Source organism: Phascolarctos cinereus, unplaced genomic scaffold (genome assembly GCF_003287225.1).
Source record: "Phascolarctos cinereus isolate Bilbo 61053 unplaced genomic scaffold, phaCin_HiC Scaffold_4;HRSCAF=312, whole genome shotgun sequence".
Taxonomy (NCBI): domain Eukaryota; kingdom Metazoa; phylum Chordata; class Mammalia; order Diprotodontia; family Phascolarctidae; genus Phascolarctos; species Phascolarctos cinereus.
Genome location: NW_027555847.1, coordinates 618,467,305 through 618,486,729, shown reverse-complemented (window position 1 = coordinate 618,486,729; position 19,425 = coordinate 618,467,305). Strand labels below are relative to the sequence as shown.

The following is a 19,425-nucleotide window of genomic DNA, read 5'->3' as shown; positions in this document are numbered from 1 at the left end:
AGACTAAGGGTTTTTGCTTAGAGGCAAGAGAAATGTCATTAGAGTGCATCGAACTTGTCCACGGAGAAGTCTAGTTTTCGTGGAGCGCAGAATGATGGAGTACTTGAAGGGGAGTAATATTTTATGTATGAACTTGCTTTTAAAAAATGATGACTGTATTTCAGTCTAATGGGTTTCCTTTGCAATCCTGTATATTTTATCTTATGCATTTAAAAACATTCCGAGAAGGGGTCCATAGGTTTCACCAGACTGCCAAAGGCGTCAACGACACAAAAAAAGGTTAAGCGCTCCTCCTCTAAGTCCAACCCCCTCATTTTACAAACTAGGAGACTGAGGTTCAGAGAGGCGAGCTTGGCCTTTCCCTATATTCACGGCTGAAAACAAGAGAGAGAAGGACCCAAGAGATAATTTATCCCGGTTCCTTCCAGCAAGCTCCAGAGCAGGAGCAGAAGGAGCCCGATAGTGCTTTATCTACAAAAGTGGCCCGTAATTTTGCCAGGAAAGAGGTGCGCAAACCTCTCTCCGCCCCGGAAGTGCGTCAAGCCAGAGCCTGCGCTACTTTGGCGCGCTTTTGAAAGAGCTTCTTCCTTTTTTGGCCGCTGCTCCCGCTGGTTTGGGGCTAGCTTACTTTTTGCAAGCACCTTCTCCTTTGGAGCCCGCGTAGCATCGTTCCCGCATCAGGGATGCGCACCCGCGAGGAGGTGGACGCGACGCTGCAGATCGCGAAGCTGAACCCCTCGGAGCTGCTCCCCACCGTGCACTGCCTGAGCTTCAGCCCCGGGGCCAGCGGGGCCACGGCCGGAGACTTTTGCCTGGTGGAGCTCGAGCCCGCGCTCTGCCAGCAGCTGGAGGCGGGGCACAGGTAGGACACGCCCACTCTATGGGGGGAGACCTGGGACCATTGGCCTCCCCTCCACCTCTCCACTCTTGGCCAAAATAATGCTATAGCACTTAAAAAATATTTATTTTCACATGTATTTATTCTCTGCCCTTCCCACTATCCGCTTTCCCACTGAACAAAAAAGAAAAAAAAGCACTCACCGTTCAGCAAAACAAAGTCGTACATTGGAAATGTATGTAAATTTTGCGTTTTAAAGGCATCACCTTTCAGCCTAGAGAAAAGGGAAAGGAAAGAGCATTCTTTACGCACTTGCTCTGTGCCAGGCACTGCGATAAGCGCTTTACAAACATGTTAACTCATTTGGTCCTCACAGCAAACCTGTGGCAAGTTTCCTCATCAGTCTTTTGGCCTTGTTGTTAATCATTGCATTGATCAGAGCCCTCAAGGCTTTCAAAGTTGTTTTTCTCCACAATGTTCCATATAATTTGTTCTCCTAGTTCAGCATGCGTTGTTCCACATCAGTTTACATAGAGTTCTGAACACTGTCAGTTTTATCATTTCTTGTGGCACAATGGTGTTCCATTAGATTCACATACCAGTTTGTTTAGCTGTTTCCCAGTAGGAGGCACCTCCTTAGTTTCCAGTTTTTATTGCTACAAAAATCTGTAGCACTTTGAGCATTTTTGGAATATATTTTATCATTTTAGCCTTATGAAGCCCTTGTGTGGCAGTGAAGGCCTCCCCCCCCCCATTAAATTTAGGCCTGGAGAGATTGTGATTTGACTTAGGTGAAGTAAGTGCCTACCTGGGTTTTCAAACACAATTATTGATAACCCCAAGCCCCTTGTTATTTTCCAGATGATCAAAAGAGGCCACCTAGTCCAACCCCCTGATTTCAAATCCTTGGTACTTTCTCTAGTGTTCTACCCTAGAGAGCCACTAATTCTCCTTTCTGTTTTCTCTGTTCTATTGTCCCTTTTCTTCCTGTATTTCCCCTTGCTGTTTTTTCCACTGTGTGTGGCTTTTTGTTGGGTTCTATATTTTCCACCTTTAACTTGTATTACCAGCCCATCATAAGTATATAGTAGCTGATGTAGGTAATCATTATAGTACAAAGTGTCAGAAGACCTATGTTCCCATTCCTAATTGTCACTTTGGGCAACCTCTCTCCTGTGGAATTGGGATAATGTGAGGGGCAAGTGAGATAATGTATATATAAAGTGATTTGTAACTGAAAAATGTTATATGCAGTAAGCTATTATTATGATGAATACATTTTATAATAATCAACATGCATTTATTAAGTGCCTGCTATGAATCAGGCATGATAAATAAATAAGCTTTTATGATAATCAATCAGCATGTATTGATTAAGTGTCTACTGTGAGCCAGGCTAAGGGGATAAAAAAAAAGTCCCTGCCCTCAAGGAGCTTACATTCTAATGGAATTCCTAAGGACTTTACATTCTAATATTACATTCTTAATAATAATATTATTATAAAGGCCGTGTGGAATAGTGTCTGGAAGACCTAGGTTCAAATCCAGCCTCTGACTCATAATAGCTGCTACTATGACAACTGTGAATCTCAGGCAACTCCATAATACAATTTACTAGGTTATAGTTCAGCTGAGATCTCAGTGGAATGATACTGAGAGGCTCTCAACCCTCCTTCATTCCCCAAATTAAAAAAAAAACCAACAAACAACTTCTGCCTTTCTTTTTTTTTAGATATTCACAATAACTCATGCTTGTGAAAATAAATGTCCCTTGTCATTAACCTCCATCTGGGCATCTATACAGGCACCATTGTATTCCAGAGCTTACAGTGTTTCTTCCATTTTAAACTACCTCCTCGAATCTGGATTAAATAAATAGTTGAATTGGATCAATTAGTCTTTGGCAACACTGTAAAATAAATTATTGCATCTGGGAAATCCAACTTATAATAGAAGTTCTGGAGAAGTTCTATATTTGACAAGTTGGTCGTTAGACCTTTTTTTTTTTTACTTGAGTGTTATGTGGGTACATCACAACAGAAAGCTGGAAAGTGGATGCAGGGGAGGCACTGGAGGTACTTGGCAAAGTTGAAACCAGCATTGCTGCAGATGGTGGGTGGAGTGGCCCATTTCTGTCCTCTCTAAAGGAAGGCTTTGCTAGGAGATTAGTGCTCCACTTTGCAGCTCTCTAATGGAGGGGAGAGAAGGATGTGAATGATACATCTTGAGTATCCAAGGCTGTTAGCACTATGGTAATGAGATTAAAGGCCAGCAAGATGACATAGTGGATAGAGTGTGGGCCTGGAGTCAGGAAGGCTCATCTTCCTGGGTTCAAATCTGGCCTCAGATACTAGTTGTGTGACCTTGGGCAAGTCACTTAACCCTGTTTGCCTCAGTTTCCTCATCAGTAAAATGAGCTAGAGAAGGAAATGGCAAACCACTCCAGTATCTTTGCTGAGAAAACCCCAAATGAGGTTAGGAAGAATCAAAACACTACTGAAAAATGACTGAACAAATGAGATTAAAAGTGATCAGTTTATCAGCATCTTGTTCTGTGGAGCTGAAACCAAGCAGAGCTGCAAATGTAGAATGAATGAATGAATGAATGAATGAGTGAACATGTGCGTGCTTATATTTATACATAAATGGAAATTTCTTTCATAGAAATTGTTTGCTGTCTCATGTATGAAAAACATACATGTTTTTCTATCCCTTTTCTTTCTAGTCTTGTGATCCGTGGTGACAAAGATGAACAGGCAGTGATTTGCAGCAAAGAGAAAACCTATGACCTGAAAATAGCAGATACTTCAAATATGTTGCTTTTTATACCAGGCTGCAAAACTCCAGATCAAATAAGAACTGAGGAAATGCCTTCTAACATAATTCACACTGAGGTATGACTGTTTTCTGCCCTTTTTGATTTCTGGAATAGAAACTGATCAGTGGGCTAATCTAACAATTTTTAATTTGCTTAGCTTTATATATTATGCTTGTAATGTAGTAGTAGCTGACATTTGTAAAGTACTTGTAAACAATCAATTAAAAAGCATTTATTAAGCACCTACTATGTGAAAGTACTGTGCCAGGCACTGAATAGACAATGTAACAAATTACACAATCCCTTCTCAAAGAAAGTATTTTATACCCAATTCATTTGAGCTTCACAGTAACCCTATGACATAGGTAATAAAGGTATTATTGTTCCCATTTTACTGATGAAGAAACTGAAGCTCAGAGAATTGAAGTGACTTGCCTATAGTCATGCAACTGGGAAGTGCCAGAGGTGGAATCTAAGCCCAGATCTCTTCTAACCACAAACACAGGGTTCTTTCTTTTATACTACACTTTATACTCATGCGATCTTGGGGGCAACATGAGGGTGAAAATAAGACACTGGATTAGAGTTAGAGGAACAGAGATTGAATTGTTTCTCCTGTTTATTACCGGTGTGATCTTGGGCAAATCAAGTAACCTCTTCAGGTGTCAGTCTTATTTGTAAAATGAGGTGATTGAATTTGATGTTGTCTATCTACCCTCTTTGCTGACCTCCAGTCTCAAGTTTTTGGCTACCTTTCAGATATCTCAAACTAGATATCCAGTAGACATAGTAAACTCAATATGGCCAAAACAGAACTCATTATCTTTCCCCCTAAACCCTCCCTACCTCCTACCTTCCCTATTACTGTAGAGGGCAGCACTATCCTCCCAGTCTTTCAGGCTCTAGAAATCATCCTAGATTCCTTACTATCTGCCTTCCTCCTTCCCCTCTCTTCCCCCCCCCCAAATATCTAAGGTGTTGCCAAGGTCTCTTTGTGATATCTCTCAAATAGGCCCCCTTCTCTCCTCTGATGCTTCCATTTCCCTAGTGCAGGTGGTCATCCCCTCACACTTGGCCTACTGCAATAGGCCGCTGGTGGGTCTGCCTGCCTCAAGTCTCTCCCCACTCCAATCCATCCTCCATTCAGTCACTTTTTCCTAAAGCTCAGGTCAGCCATGTCACTTTCCTATTCAGTAAATTCCAGTCACCTCTAGGAGCAAATACAAAATACTCTGTTTGGCATTGAAAGCCCTTTATAACCTAGTCCCCTTCTACCTTTCCAGTCTTCTTACACTGTCCCATCCATGGACACTGGCCTTCTGGCTGTTCCATGAACAAGACACTCCAGGCATTTTCTCTGGCTGTCCCCCTTGCCTGGAAGGCTCCCCCTCCTTAACTCTACCTGCTGACTTCTCTGGCTTCCTTTAAGTCCAACTAAAATCCCATCTTTTATGGGAAGCCTTTCCCAAACCTTAATTCTAATGTCTTCCCTCTGTTTATATATTTGTTTACATGTTATCTCCCACATTAGATTGTAAGTTCCATAAGGGCAGGGGCTGTCTTTTGCCTCTTTTTGTATCTCCAGTGCTTAGCATAGTGCCTGGAACATAGTAGTAATAATAATAATAACAATGACAATAACCAATTGCTTATTATGTACCAGGCACTGTGCTAAGCACTTTACAGTTATTATCTCATTTGAGCCTCACAGTTGTTGTGGGAGGTAGGTGCTGTTATTATCCTCTTTATAGATGAGGAAATCAAGGCAGAGGTTAAATGACTTGCCCAGGGTCACACAGCTAGGAAGTGTCTGAGACTGGATCTGAACTAAGGTCTTTCCAACTCCAAATCTGGTACTCTATCCACTAAACCACCAAGCTGTCTTGATTGATTGATTGATCTACCATCCTTTCCAACTGTAAATACTATGAGGTTATGAAGATTCTTAGTTTCTTGAAATTTCCTTGTTTGAAAGGATATCTACTTTTTAAAGAAATTCAAATTAGGGGAAGAAAGACAAAGTGACTTTCTTTCTCTAAAGCAGAAGGTTGGCTTTTAAGTGACTCATTTAGAAAAATAGACCTGATTTTAGTTCATTTTTCTATGGAAATGTTTTGAAGGGAGACTCCTTCACACCATAGCCACTGCATTTTGGAAAAGCTTTTGAGGGTGGAGAAATATAAAAATTATGCCTTTTTAAAGAAGTCATTGCTTCCTTGCTTTAAACTCAAGTTAGTTGGTTAAATTTTATAGCCAAGTGTGGCTAGTCCGTAATTACTTTGGAGCAAAAGACCCAATGTCACCATTAAGCAGATGTCTCCAGCCTGTCTACATTGGCCACACAGAACATTCTACTGGGGAGATCCAGCATTACACAGATAAATAAACTGAAGATAATTTGGGTTGAGTGAGATTCCCTAGAGGCTGGCAGAAGTCATTAGTTATTCCAGACTGAGACAAGCCAGCAAATCGGGAACTGACTCCTTTAAACATATTAATGGACTGGAAAGAAGCGAAGACATTGGGAAGGTTTCAGTGATTCATGTGAAATTACTGGAATAGAGGGACTTCCAACTCTTATTTTAATTATCTTAAGGATAGGCCCTTTCAGATCATTCATGCTGCTTCTCTGGGAGCTAGTGTAATATGGTGGAAAAAATCTTGCTTGGGATTTGTTTCTTTTTGTAAAATGTATATAACAATTGCCACCAATTTGGCTTAAAGAAACTTAGTGAGAATGATACTCCTTGGACCTCTTTAACTTATAGGATTATAGATGTAGAACTGGAAGGGACCAACATCTCACCCTGTCTTGGGGCAGCAAAGTGACCCAGAGGACAGAGAGCTGGACTTGGAGTCAAGAAGACTTGAGTTGAAATCTAGCCTCAACACCTACCAGCTGTGTGACCCTAAGTCACTTAACTTCTCTCTGTCTCAGTCAGTGTCTGCCTTCTAGGGTTGTGGTGAGGATTAAATGAGATAATATTGGTGAAGCACTTAACATAGTACCTGGGACATAGTAGGCACTTAATAAATGCTTGTTCCCTTCCTTTCCTCCTTGTCTTGTAAGTTTTTTCTTTGTTCTTTAGTTTTCTTAATAGGTAGCATTTCTGTAGTTAAGGTTTCCAATGTAGTATACATATGTTAAGTCACTCAATCATCTTTTGTAGTCTTTCTCCATTTATTCAAGTCTTCCCAAATTTTCCTCCCCCAAATTCATCTTCTGGTCTTCTTTGTAATTCCTATGTCCTTTAAATCTCCCTTACAATTCCAGCTCCTTCTACAGCTGAAGTCTTTCATCTGCCCTGTCTTCCAAAGGCATCAAACTCTGTCCTTTGGCCAGTGGGAAGCAGCCACCAGAGAAAGGTGGAAGAACCTAGGGGTGGTTTTTTTTTTGGCCACTAGGAAGATGAAGAGAGAAACCCAAAGGGGAAAGCTACCATTTCTCACTGGAATCCTCTTTTCTTACTGCCCTTATTCCTTCAGTTATTCCTCATGGTTTCTTGGATCCCACACTTCTGATCACCCTCCTTCGGATAGATTCTAGTTCATCAGCCTCCTTGTTAAAAATAATATTTTATTACTATTTTTTCAATTATATGTAAAGACATTCTTTTTTTAACATTCATTTTTTATAAAATATTGAGTTCTAAATTTTCTCCTTCCTTCTCATTCCCCCTTTCTAAGATGGTAAGCAATTTGATATAGGTTATATATATGTGCAGTCATGTAAAACATATTTCCATATTAGTCATGTTATGAAAGAAGAAATAAAACAAAAGGGAAAAAAACTGGAAAAAAATAAAGTGAAAATAGTATGCTTCAATCTGCATTCAGACTCCATCAGTTCTTTCTCTGGATGTGGGTAGAATTTTCCATCATGAGTCCTTTGGAATTGTCTTGGATCATTGCATTGCTGAGAAGAGCTAAGTCAGTCATAGTTGATCATTGCACAATATTGCTATTTTACTATGTACAATGTTCTCCTGGTTCTGCTCACTTCATTTTGCATCAGTTCACGTAAGTCTTTCCAGGTTTTTCACCAGCCTCCTTCTTAAGGTATAGCACTCAAACATTGGATTTCAACTATCTTTAGCTTCTGTAAAAAGTCTGTTAGAGTCTTTGCTGATAGTATCTATAATTCAATTCCTAATAACATAAGGTTGTAGCCTAGATACCCTTCTTTTATGCAAAAATCGTATTTTTGAAGTCATTTGTTTATTTGATTTAAATTTTTTAAAAAGCAGTTTTATTGGGTGGCAGAGCCAAGATGGCAGAGTAAAAGCAGTGACTTGCTTGAGCTCTCCTCTAAACCCCTCCAAATACTTGTAAAAAATGGCTCTAAACAAATTCTAAAGCAGCAGAACCTACAAAAAGACATAGGAAAACAAATTTTCAGCCCAGGACAACCTGGATGGTTGATTGGAAAGAAGCGCAGATTGGCGTGGGCGTGCAGGCAAAACAGGCCTCAGCAAACTTGGAGCAGGCCTCAGAGTACTGAATCACGGGCAGCTGTGGTGGTTTCCAGACTTCTCACCCCATGAATGCTAAAGATAACAGAAGGTTAGTAGGAAAAGTCTGTGACTGCAGTGAGACAGAAGCTCAGTCCCAGCCCAGTGCCCGGCTGCAGCTCCGAGGTGGCAGCTGCTTCCGGAGCTTCCAGGCCACAGACTGAGGGAGAATCGAGTGGCTGACCAGAGGGGGATTGCAGGGATCGCTTTGCTGGTGCTGAGGCAGGATTCTCTTGCTTTGCCCATGCTTGGATCTGGGTCACGGTTCCGGGTGGCGGTCCTGAGGTAAGGAGGAGTGCTGGCATGGTGGAGCTTATAGTGGTGGTGAACAGCAAATTCTCCTCACAGTTCCAAGGCAGAAAAGAGTGCTTGTGGTCACTCATAGACCAGAGCACAGGCCAGGAAAGGAGTAATCACCTCAACCCTTATCGTACCACCTTGGAAGAACTGAAAATTTACAAGCCCCTAGAAGTATCTCTGAAAACAGCTGCACAAAACCCCCGAAGCTTGAGACAGTACATTTTCCACATTGGAAGTAGACCCCTACCTTGACAAAGAGTTTAAAACTCAAGTAATTGGCTGGGATCATAAGCAAACTTTGCAAAAAAAGTCAAACCATAGAATCTTTCTTTGGTGACAGAGAAGATCAAAACATACAACCAGAAGAAGACAACAAAGTCAGCTCCTACATCCAAAGCCTCCAAGAAAAATATGAATTGGTCCCAGGCCCTGGAAGAGCTCAAAAAGGACTTTGAGAAGCAAGTAAGAGAAGTAGAGGAAAAACTGGGAAGAGAAATGAGAGTGATGCAAGAAAATCATGAAAAACAAGTCAACAGCTTGCTAAAGGAAACCCCCCCCAAAAAAAAAATACTGAAGAAAATAACACCTTAAAAAATAGCCTAACCTAAATGGCAAAAGAGGTCCAAAAAGCCAATGAGGAGAAGAATGCCTTAAAAAACAAAATTGGCCAAATGGAAAAGGAAGTCCAAAAGCTTACTGAACAATATACTTCCTTAAAAATTAGAATGGAGCAATTGGAAGCTAGTGACTGTATGAGAAATCAAGAAAACAAATCCAAAAGAATGAAAAAATAGAAAACAATGCAAAATATCTCAGTGGAAAAACAACTGACCTGGAAAATAGATCCAGGGGAGATCATTTAAAAATTATTGGACTATCTGAAAGCCATGATCCAAAAAAGAGCCTAGACATCATCTTTCAAGAAATTATCAAGGAAAACTGCCCTGATGTTCTAGAACCAGAGGGCAAAATAGAAATTGAAAGAATCCACCAATCATCTCCTGAAAGAGATCCCCAAAGGAAGACTCCTAGGAACATTGTAGCCAAATTCCAGGGTTCCCAGGTTAAGGAGAAAATATTGCAAGCAGCCAGAAAGAAACAATTCAAGTGTTGTGGAAACACAATCAGGATAACAGAGGATTTAGCAGCTTCTATATTTAGAGGGCTTGGAATATGATATTCCCAGGGCAAAGGAGATAGGATTACAACCAAGCATCACCTACCCAGCAAAACTGAGTATAAGCCTTCAGGGGGAAAAAGTAGACATTCAGTGAAATAGAGGACTTTCAGGCATTCTTGATGAAAAGACCAGAACTGAATAGAAAATTTGACTTTCAAATATAAGACTCAAGAGAAACATGGAGAGGTAAACAGGAAAGAGAAATGATTAGGGACTTATTAAGGTTGAACTGATTACATTCCTGCATGGAAAGATGATATTTGTAACTCATGACACCTTTGTCAGTATTAGGGTAATTGGAGGGAAAAAATTATATGTATGTATATATAGATAGATAAAATAGAGGGCACAGGGATGAAGGGGTGATATCTGGAGAATTAAATTAAGGAGTGAGAGAGGATTATACTGGAAGAAGAAGAAAGAGAGAGGTAGAGCGGGGTAAATTATCTCACAAAAAACAGACAAGAAAAAGCTTTTACAGTGGAGGGGAAACGGGGGAAGGTGAGAGGGAATGAGTGAATCTTATTCTCATCGGATTTGGCTTAAGGAGAGAATAACATACACACTCAAGTGAGTATGAAAATCTATCTTACTCTACAGGAAATTAGGGGGGAAAGGGAACAAGAGATGAGGGAGATGATAGAGGGGAGGGCAGATTTGGGGAGGGGGTAATCAGAAGCAAATACCTCTGAGGAGGGACAGGGTCAAAAGACAGAATAGAATAAATGGGAGGCGGGATAAAATTAAGGGAAATATACTTAGTTTTTCACAACACAACTACTATGGAAGTGTTTTGCATGACTACACATGTATAACCTGTATGGAGTTGCTTGCCTTCTCAAAGAGGGTGGGTGAGGAGGGAGCTAGGGAGAAAATTTGGTACCCAAAGTTTTAAAAACAAATGTTAAAAAAAAAATTGTTTTCACATGCAAAAAATAAAAAAGTAAAGAAATGAAAAAAAAGCAGTTATTGTTGTGTTTTGTTTTTCTATCAGTCATTTTCTCTTAGAGCTACCCTCCTTTCCTTTCTTTTAACAACTACAGCAATAAAATATGATTTAATAAGACTATAGGATCATAGATAGATCTGGAAAGGACTAGAAGCCATGTAATCCAGCCACATTTTACAGATGAGGAAACTGAGGCTCAGGGAAGCTATCCAAGGTCAAGCATTATTGAAGACTCTCCATGGTAACTGATGCCCTGACATCCATAGCAGTTACAAGGAAATCAATAAATGTACCTTTCCATCTCAAATATTAGGGATAGTTTAGGTGTATTCCTTCTTGATTCTGTTGTGTTTTTTTATTCATAGGTATTTTCTTTCTGTTTGGATTTTATTTGATGATTTTCGTGTGGCAGAGTGTATTAATGTTTATAATACTTTTTAAATTGTAGATCTTTGGTTTTGCTAACAATTATTGGGAATTAAGAAGATGTAGACCAAAATTAAAGAAACTGAAGAAACTTCTGATGGAAAATCCATATGAAGGGCCTGATGCTCAAAAAGAAAAGGATTCAAATCATTCAAAAGTAAGACTTCTGAAGTTAATTTGTTCAGTTGATGTGTTTTCATAATTAGAGAATTGGAGATTCTTAGTGGTGACATTTTATAAATGAAAAGAAATTTATTTTTGTATATTAATAAATTAAATGATAGTTTAATAGAAGCAAAATTAGAGGGTTTTTAAAAGTATCTCTTGGGGAAAGACATTATGTAAATGAACAATCTTATGAATGTGTCAAAATTGATTTAAGAAAATGTAGGACAAAATTTAAATTAGAAAGAAACTGTTTTGTGAGGAACACATTTTAAAAATGCAATCCAAAACTGAAAACTCTATTGTCACACTAGAATTGTTTTTTGTTAGCAGAAACTTACTTATTATCAACAAGCAGTCTTTACTTATTATCAACAAAACAAAGTAAGACTGTGTCATTGGTCCAATTTAGTAATTGCATTTTGGCATCCATGCCGAAGGTTGCAAAAGGAATTCTGGAAAGCAGCATTAGATTGTATGTCTGAGGCTCACTTACCTATTTTTGCTTTGTAGTATACAATGGCAGACTTGCTTGATCAAATTCAGGCAAGTGAGGAGGAAATCCTGGCCCATTTACAAGTTCTCCATGCCTGTGAAATTGGAGGTAGTATTATTTATTATTTTTATCATCAGTAGTATTAGGAAATAGGGAACTGAAGAGGCATTACAAGAGGTAGAATCCTGGGACTTCTTCATCTTAGTTAAGTGTCATTTTTGTGTTTCAAGGTGACAGGACCAGTGGTGGGGGGGGTGTCTTTGTGTTTTGGTTGTACTATTTATTCTCATGCAAAGGAGGAGTCTTGAGAGCAGGCTGTTTCTTTTATCTTCAACTACCCATGGTGCTTGCTACTTAGTAAGAGCTTAAAAAGTACTTGTTGATTGACTGATACTGAGAATATTTAGTGGACAAAGCTCCGCCTCTACTCTGTGACCATGACTGCTTACAGGGTTTATCATTGTTTAATTGAATAGATAAATGATTTAGTAGAGATCCAGAGTTCCCAGATTAATTCCACCCTCCCTTCCCTAACTGTGAAGAACTTTCTGTGGTCCAAAGGCCAACCTAGTTAAGTTGGAGAGATTTGGAATCAGCTTGATAGCAACAAGATGACAATTTTGTCCATCGCTCATCTGAGAGCGATGTCAATGCCGAGTCTCAAACCCATGCCACCTTATTATTGATTCCAGTGTGCCATACAGTCTATGTAAAAAACGGCTAGGGCCAGTGTTTGTGTCTGTGTTTTTTTGAAAGAAAAAGCAGCTCTGGGTAGTGGATAAATAGAGTATTTATTGGATTTGAATTAGGAAGACTTAAATTCAAATACTTAGTAGCTTTTCAAACCTAGATAAGTCATTTAACCACTCTTAATCTGTTTCCCCTTCTGTAAAATGGGCATAATCCTAGAGTTGTTGTGAGAGTCAAATAGATGACATATAAAGATCTTTGAAAACCTTAAATCATTATATAAATAGTATTATTATTCTTGAAAAATGTGTAAATAGAAATAGAAGGAACCGTAGAGATCATCTAATCCACCCCCCTTGTTTTACATAGAAGGAAACAAGCCCAGGGAAGTTCTTAAAATTCTCCTGTTAAAAGAATATAAACTTCTTGAGAGTGGGAACAATATCACTTAAAAATTTGTATCTGAAGTAATTAGCACATATATGAAGTGCTTGATAAATATTTTCCCAACTCAATAGACTTGCCCAAGGTTACTCAGCCAGTATGTAGCAGAGCCAAGATTAACCCAGCTGGTCTGATTTCTGAATGCAGTGGTCTTTCTACTGTTCCTCTTCCACATCTGTTTTCATGGTTTGTCCTTACTTTTCCTCTTCTTTTTTAGGTCTGGTTTATTTCCCTACCTAGTGTTTAGTACTTGAGCTGTACTTCAGTAGGTTTCTGCCTGCCTTCTTTGCCCCACGTCAGCCGTGCTACCACTGCTGTTAATCTATACCCATGGATTATGAGGACAGGACTTGTCTTAGATAATTAGACTTTTGATCTGTTTTGGGGTACCTGAAAAAGCTTGAAATCTCACGAAGTCCAGTTCCAAGGAGCCTGATTAAAACTACTGACACAACATCAAAGTTAATTAGAAACAGCTTCTTAACCTCTTCTAATACTAGCTCCTTAAAAATGTTAGTTTGTCTAAACTCATTTAGTGAGATGGGCACTAGGGGCTATACAGTGCCAACAGGCTAAACATTGGTATTCCTTCTAGGATTCTGTCCAGTTTCTGAAAAAGAAGTGAAAATATACTTACAAAGTATCCTTTTAAATTTGGGGCCTGAAAGAACATAAGGACTTCAGAGAAGGTGTGATTAATAGTATTCTACTTTCCCTCTCTGTTTTTGAATATCACAGATTTGTTCTGAGGCAGCTAGGTGCCAGTGGATAGAGTGCTGGGCTTGGAGTCAGGAAGACCTAAGTTCAAATTTGGCCTCAAACTAATGATGATGATGATATAACAACAGTAACATTTATATAACACTTACCATGTGCCAGGCACTGTACTAAATACTTTATAATATTAATTTGATCCTTTACAACAACCCTGAGAGATAGATATGATTATTATCCTCATTTTATAGTTGAAAGAACTGAGGCAAACAGGTTAAATGACTTGCCCAGGGTCACCACAGCTAGTAAGGAGTCAAATTTGAACTCGTCTTCCTGATTCCAGGCACATTTTTTACTAGGGCGCCACCTAGCTGCCTGTGTGACCTTGAGCAGATCACTTAATCTCCATTTGTCTTAGTTTGCTCATCTGTGAAATGGGGATAATAGTAGCATCTACCTCCCTGGGTTTTCATGAGGATCAAGTGAGATAATATTTATAAAATGTTCTGCACAGTTCTTGGCAGCTACTAGCTGTTATTTTTTTTCTTAGAAATGATAGGGTAGTTAATTTGTATTTTTCCAACAGTAGTGATAGCTTTGTACTGCTTCTTACAGTAATCTCTGGAAGAGGTGCAGTGTTGTGGGTAGAATGCTAGACCTGGAATCAAGGAGACCTAGATTCAAATCTCTTCTTAGATACTTACTAGCTGTGTGACTCTCGACTAAGCCCTTGACCTCTCTAGGCATTTGTTTCTTTATTTGTATATTAAGAGAATTGAACTTTGGCTTCTAAAATTTCTTCTAGCCCTAAAAATATGACTTAAAGAAATTATATTTGTATTATTGTGTTTTTAACTTTTTAAAAATTCTTTCATATCTATGGTCTATTTCTTTCATTGTGGCATAATGAGATTACTACTGGGCTTGGAGTTAGAGAACTTTCATTTGAATCCTGACATTATTTGTGTGACCTTGGGAAAGTCACTTTTCTGGGCCTCAGTTTATTCATGTATAAAATAAGGGTTAAATTTTGTTAGGGAGGGGTTTGACACCCCCATCTCAATCACTCAGTGATCAAAGCAGACTGGGTAGGAAGAAGTCCTTAATCAAACTGAAAAGATGCAAGTGCTTTGATCACTGGATGAAGACAGATGCTGCCACACAGGAAATACGTGATTCCTGTGATTAGCTTAGAAGGTCAGATGTACCTACATTCGTGTGCATAAAACAGCAAGCTGGTTTGGAATTCTCGATTCCAGACACATGCCAGTCTTGTGGTGCCAAAACTCCAGCCACACCTTGGAGAGAGTGGAAAGCTCTCCCCATGGTAATCATATATATGTTCAGGAGATCCATCAGAGCCAACAGAGATTCCCTGGGTGACCAGAGGCTGTAGCATTCACCACCAGAGTGGTAGTGGCTAGCAACAAAGGAAGCAGTTGCAGATGGATGTGGAAAGGCAGACACTCAAGGACACTGACAGCTTCAGTGAAGGCCCTCACCCCAGAAAGAAGGGTCAGTTATTAACTCTAGAATGGCACCAATCCTCAGAGCCCAGCAGAGAGCTATTCCTAAGTGAAACTTGATAAGGACAAGGAAGAAAAGGACTCAAAATAATCAAGGGTTGTGAGTTTACACTTTGATCACACATATTCTCTATGTGTGCTTCACTTCCATCATATTATAAGTTTAAGCCCACTGTTTCTATAGTCTCTATATGTACTTGTAGGTGAATGTCTTAAGTTTTTGTAGGTTTTTTGGAGAGGGGGATGGAAAAGGGGATACTTTATACAAATTATTCTTTTTTTAAAACAGTATTTTTTTTTCCAATTACATGTCAAGACAATTCTTAGCATTTGTTTTTTGTTTTGTTTTGTTTTCATTTCACTTTTATTTGCTTTCTAATGTCACATTTATTCCCATGCCATAAGCTTTTGTTTCTTCAGTTTCTCCTGGGATATCTTTTCTTTTGAGCAACCTCCTCTTCTGGTTTAGGAACAATTTGTTCCTTTTCAGAAAGTATCATCTCAATATGGCAAGGAGAACTCATGTATGGGTTGATCCGACCACAAGCCCTGTAAGTACGCTGTTGCATTTTGGGAGCCTTGTTAACCTGGATATGCTCAATGACAAGAGAATCCACATCCAAACCCTTCGGTTCTGCGTTACTCTCTGCATTTTTAAGCGTATGCAGCAAGAATTCAGCACCCTTTTTGGGCCAACGACCCTGTGTCCAACCCCACTGTTTAGCCTGGGCGTACCTGCCAACTCTACTATTATATCGCCTGAAGGGAACACATTGTTTCTTCAAGGTGATATCTTCCAGATACTTGGTAGCTTTTCGGATATGCATGCCCTTGATAGCTTGGGCTGTTTCACTGGTGTTCTTGAAGTGGACCCGGAGATTTGAACCCCTTGACTTGCGTGATTTTGTGGGGTTCTCTGGAGCAAGAGAGTACCTCACCATTTTAAATTATTACCTAGGACGGGTCAAGGGAAGAAACAGCATTTGTTTTTACAAGATTTTGAGTTCCAAATTTTTCTCCCCTCCCCTTTTCTGAAAATGGTAGGCAGTTTGATATAGATTATGCATGTGCTGTCATGCAAAACGTATTTTCATTAGTCACAGTTGTGAAAGAAACAGAAAAAAAACACAAAAAAGAATACAGTAAATGAAAAAAGTATGCTTTGATCTGCATTCAGAGTCCATCAATTCTTTATCTGGATGTAGATAGCATTTTCCTTTGTGAGTCCTTTGTACCTGTCTTGGATCATTGTGTTGCTGAGAAGAGCTGAGTCATTCATAGTTGATCATCACACAGTACTGCTGATGTGTACAATGTTTTCCTGGTTCTGCTCATTTTACTTTGCATCAGTTTGTATAAGTCTTTCCAGATTTTTCTGAAATCTGCCTCTTTATCATTTCTTATTGCATAATAGTATTCCATTACTTTCATAACATTTTGCTACCATGAAAAGGGCTGCTGTAAATATTTTGGCACAAGTAGGTCCTTTTCCCATTTTTATTATTTCTTTGGGATATAGACCTAGAAGAGATATTGCTGTATCAAAGGGTATCAAAGGCCTTGTAAGGCATAGTTTGGTTGCCCTTTGGGCATAGTTCCAAAATGCCCTTCAGAGCAGTTGGATCAGTTCACAACTCCATCAACAGTGCTTTAGTGTCCCAGTTTTCCCACATCCTCTCCAACATTTATCATTTTCTTTTTTTGTCATATTAGCCAATCTGGTAGGTGTAAGGTGGTACCTCACAGTTGTTTTAATTTGCATTTCTTGAATCAAAAGTGATTTAGAGCACTTCTTCATGTGATTATAGATCTTTCTTTATCTGAAAACTGCATGTTCATATCCTTTGACCATTTATGAATTGGGGAATGACTTATATTCTTATAAATTTGACCTAGTTCTCCATATATTTGAGAAATGAAGCCTTAATCAGAGGCACTGTTGGTAAAGATTGTTTCCCAGCTCTCTGCTTCCCTTCTAATCTTGGCTGCATTGGTTTTGGTGATACAAAAGCTTTTTAATTTAATATAATCAAAATTATCTGTTTTACATTTCATAATGCTCTCTATCTCGTTTGGTTACAAACCTGTAACTCACTTAACTTTTCCTTTAAGAGTTTAGATGTTACAGTACTTGGTGCATATATGTTTGATATTGATATTACCTCAATTGTCTCTGGTACCTTTTAGCAAAATGTAATTTCCTTCCTTATCTCTTTTAATTAGGTCTATATTTGCTTTTGATTTTCTGAGATCAGGATTGCTATCCCTGCTTTTTTTAACTTCAGCTGAAGCATAACAGATTCTGCTCTTGCCCCTTACCTTTACTCTGTGTGTCTCTTTGCTTCAAGAGTATTTCTTGTAAACAACATATTGCAGGATTCTGGTTTTTTGATCCATTCTGCTATCCACTTCAGATTATGGGAGAGTTTATCTCATTCACATTCATAGTTATGATTACTATGTATTTCCTTCCATCCTATTTTTTCTTCCTGTTCATCCTCTCTCTCCTTTCACCCTTTCCCTCCTCAACAGTGTTTTGCTTCTGTCTACTGCTTTCCCCGGTCTGCCCTGTTCTGTTAGTCCCTACCTTTTTGCCCCCCACACCTTTACTTAATCTCCTCCCCTCTTACTTTCCTGTTGGGTAAGATAGATTTCTATATTCAACTCTTCGAACTAATACTGATGAAAGTAAGGTTCAAGTGATGCCCATTGCCCACCCTCCCATCTTTCCCTCTACTCTGATAGGTTTTTTGTGCCTCTTTATGTGAAATAGTTTACCCCATTCCTTGCACCATGAAATGGCTACAGAGAGGTAAGTGGGTTCTGCCTTCTTTTTCTTTCTCTGCTTCCTTTGTTCTCTCCTGGTGACCTCTAGCCAGGAGCAGTTTCACAATTGATCCAATATGCTGGGAGCCCTCCTCCAAGGCTTTGGAAAACTTTTCTCTTCTGATCTATATTTTGATTGCAAAATCTATAATTCTTTGTTTGGCATTTGCTGGAGCCAAAATGTGGCAGAGGGAAAGACTGGAAGCACAAAAGCAACAAAAAATTGGAGGCCACACAGAAAAAAAATAATTGAGAAGAAAGATGAAGTGTCTCACAAAGATTCTGCAAACTGTCTGGTGATTTGGATAGACTCCAATTCCAAGAGTTTGGTGTGTCAAGGGAATATATCCCTGCCTATAACTTTAACTTAAAAGTGTGTATGTTTGCATGTGCTTTATTAGGAACTGGCATCTAATTTACATATTAAAATGGTTTTCTCAGTTTCTTGTCTGTGAACTTCTGAATACTTAGAAATTGTCATAGGCTTTAGAACTTGGGAGGGTCATTCAAGCCCAATATTCTCATTAAAGCTTTTTTATTTTAAATTGTAAAAAAAAAATAATAATTTACCCCATTCCACCTTTCTATTTTTTTGTATCCAGTATACTCCTCTTTCTCATCCTTTAATTATTTTTTATGTCATCCCCTCAAATTCACCTTATACCCACAACCTCTCTATATATTCCTTCCAGCTGTACTGTTAATGGGACAATTTTAAAGAATTACAACTATCATCTTCCCATGTAGGAATGTAAACAGTTCAGCTTCATTGAATTCCTTATGTTTCCTTTTCCCTTTTCCCCTTTTTAGGTGTCTCTTGGGTCTTGATATTGGAGATCAAATTTTTTGTTCAGTTCTGGTTCTCCTTATGAAAGCTTGAAATCCTTCTATTTCTTTGAATGACCATTTTCCCCTTGAAGTATTATGCTTAATTTTGCCGGGTAGGTGATTCTTGGTTATAATCCTAGCTCCTTTGCCTTTTGGAATATCATGCTCCATGACCTCTGATCCTTTAATGTTGCAGCTGCTAAGTTCTGTGTAATCCTGATTGTGGCTCCCCGATGTTTCTTTCTGGCCACTTGCAGTACTTTTTTCCTTGACCTAATAGTTGTGTCATTTGGCTTTAATGTTCCTTTGAATTTGTATTTTTAGATCTCTTTCCTGAGGTGATCAGTGGATTCTTTCAGTGCCTATTTTGCCCTCTGGTTCCAGGATAGCAGGGCAGTTTTTCTTGATAATTTCTTTTTTTCTTTTTTCTTTTTAAAGTAATTTATAATTTATTTTAAACTTAAATACTAAAACTTAAGTACACCATAAGATAAATATAAACTTAAATGCAAAATAAGAAAAGAAAAACAAAACATTGCCATGTGCACAGCAGAAGGTAAGAGAGGATTCAAAATATGCAACAATAAATTTCCATTTCAAGAAAGCCTATAATAAATACTACACATTATGTTCAGAGCTGTTCATCTTTTCTTTGCTTCCTTATACTTTTTTTTTGGTTCCCTCCTGTGGAATTTCTACTTTGTTATTTTTCCC

General features: G+C 38.8%; 1 protein-coding gene across 1 annotated transcript in view; it reads left to right on the top strand.

The window, feature by feature from the left end:
* The first annotated feature begins 93 nt into the window (after window positions 1-93).
* The window catches only part of DSCC1 (DNA replication and sister chromatid cohesion 1), a 33,141-nt gene continuing 13,809 nt past the window's right edge, over window positions 94-19,425 (top strand). The window contains exons 1-4 of the mRNA XM_020980066.2: window positions 94-862; window positions 3,564-3,732; window positions 11,045-11,179; window positions 11,701-11,791. Coding sequence (XP_020835725.1) covers window positions 684-862; window positions 3,564-3,732; window positions 11,045-11,179; window positions 11,701-11,791 — 574 coding nt within the window. The 5' untranslated portion in view covers window positions 94-683. The remainder of the gene's footprint in view (window positions 863-3,563; window positions 3,733-11,044; window positions 11,180-11,700; window positions 11,792-19,425) is intronic.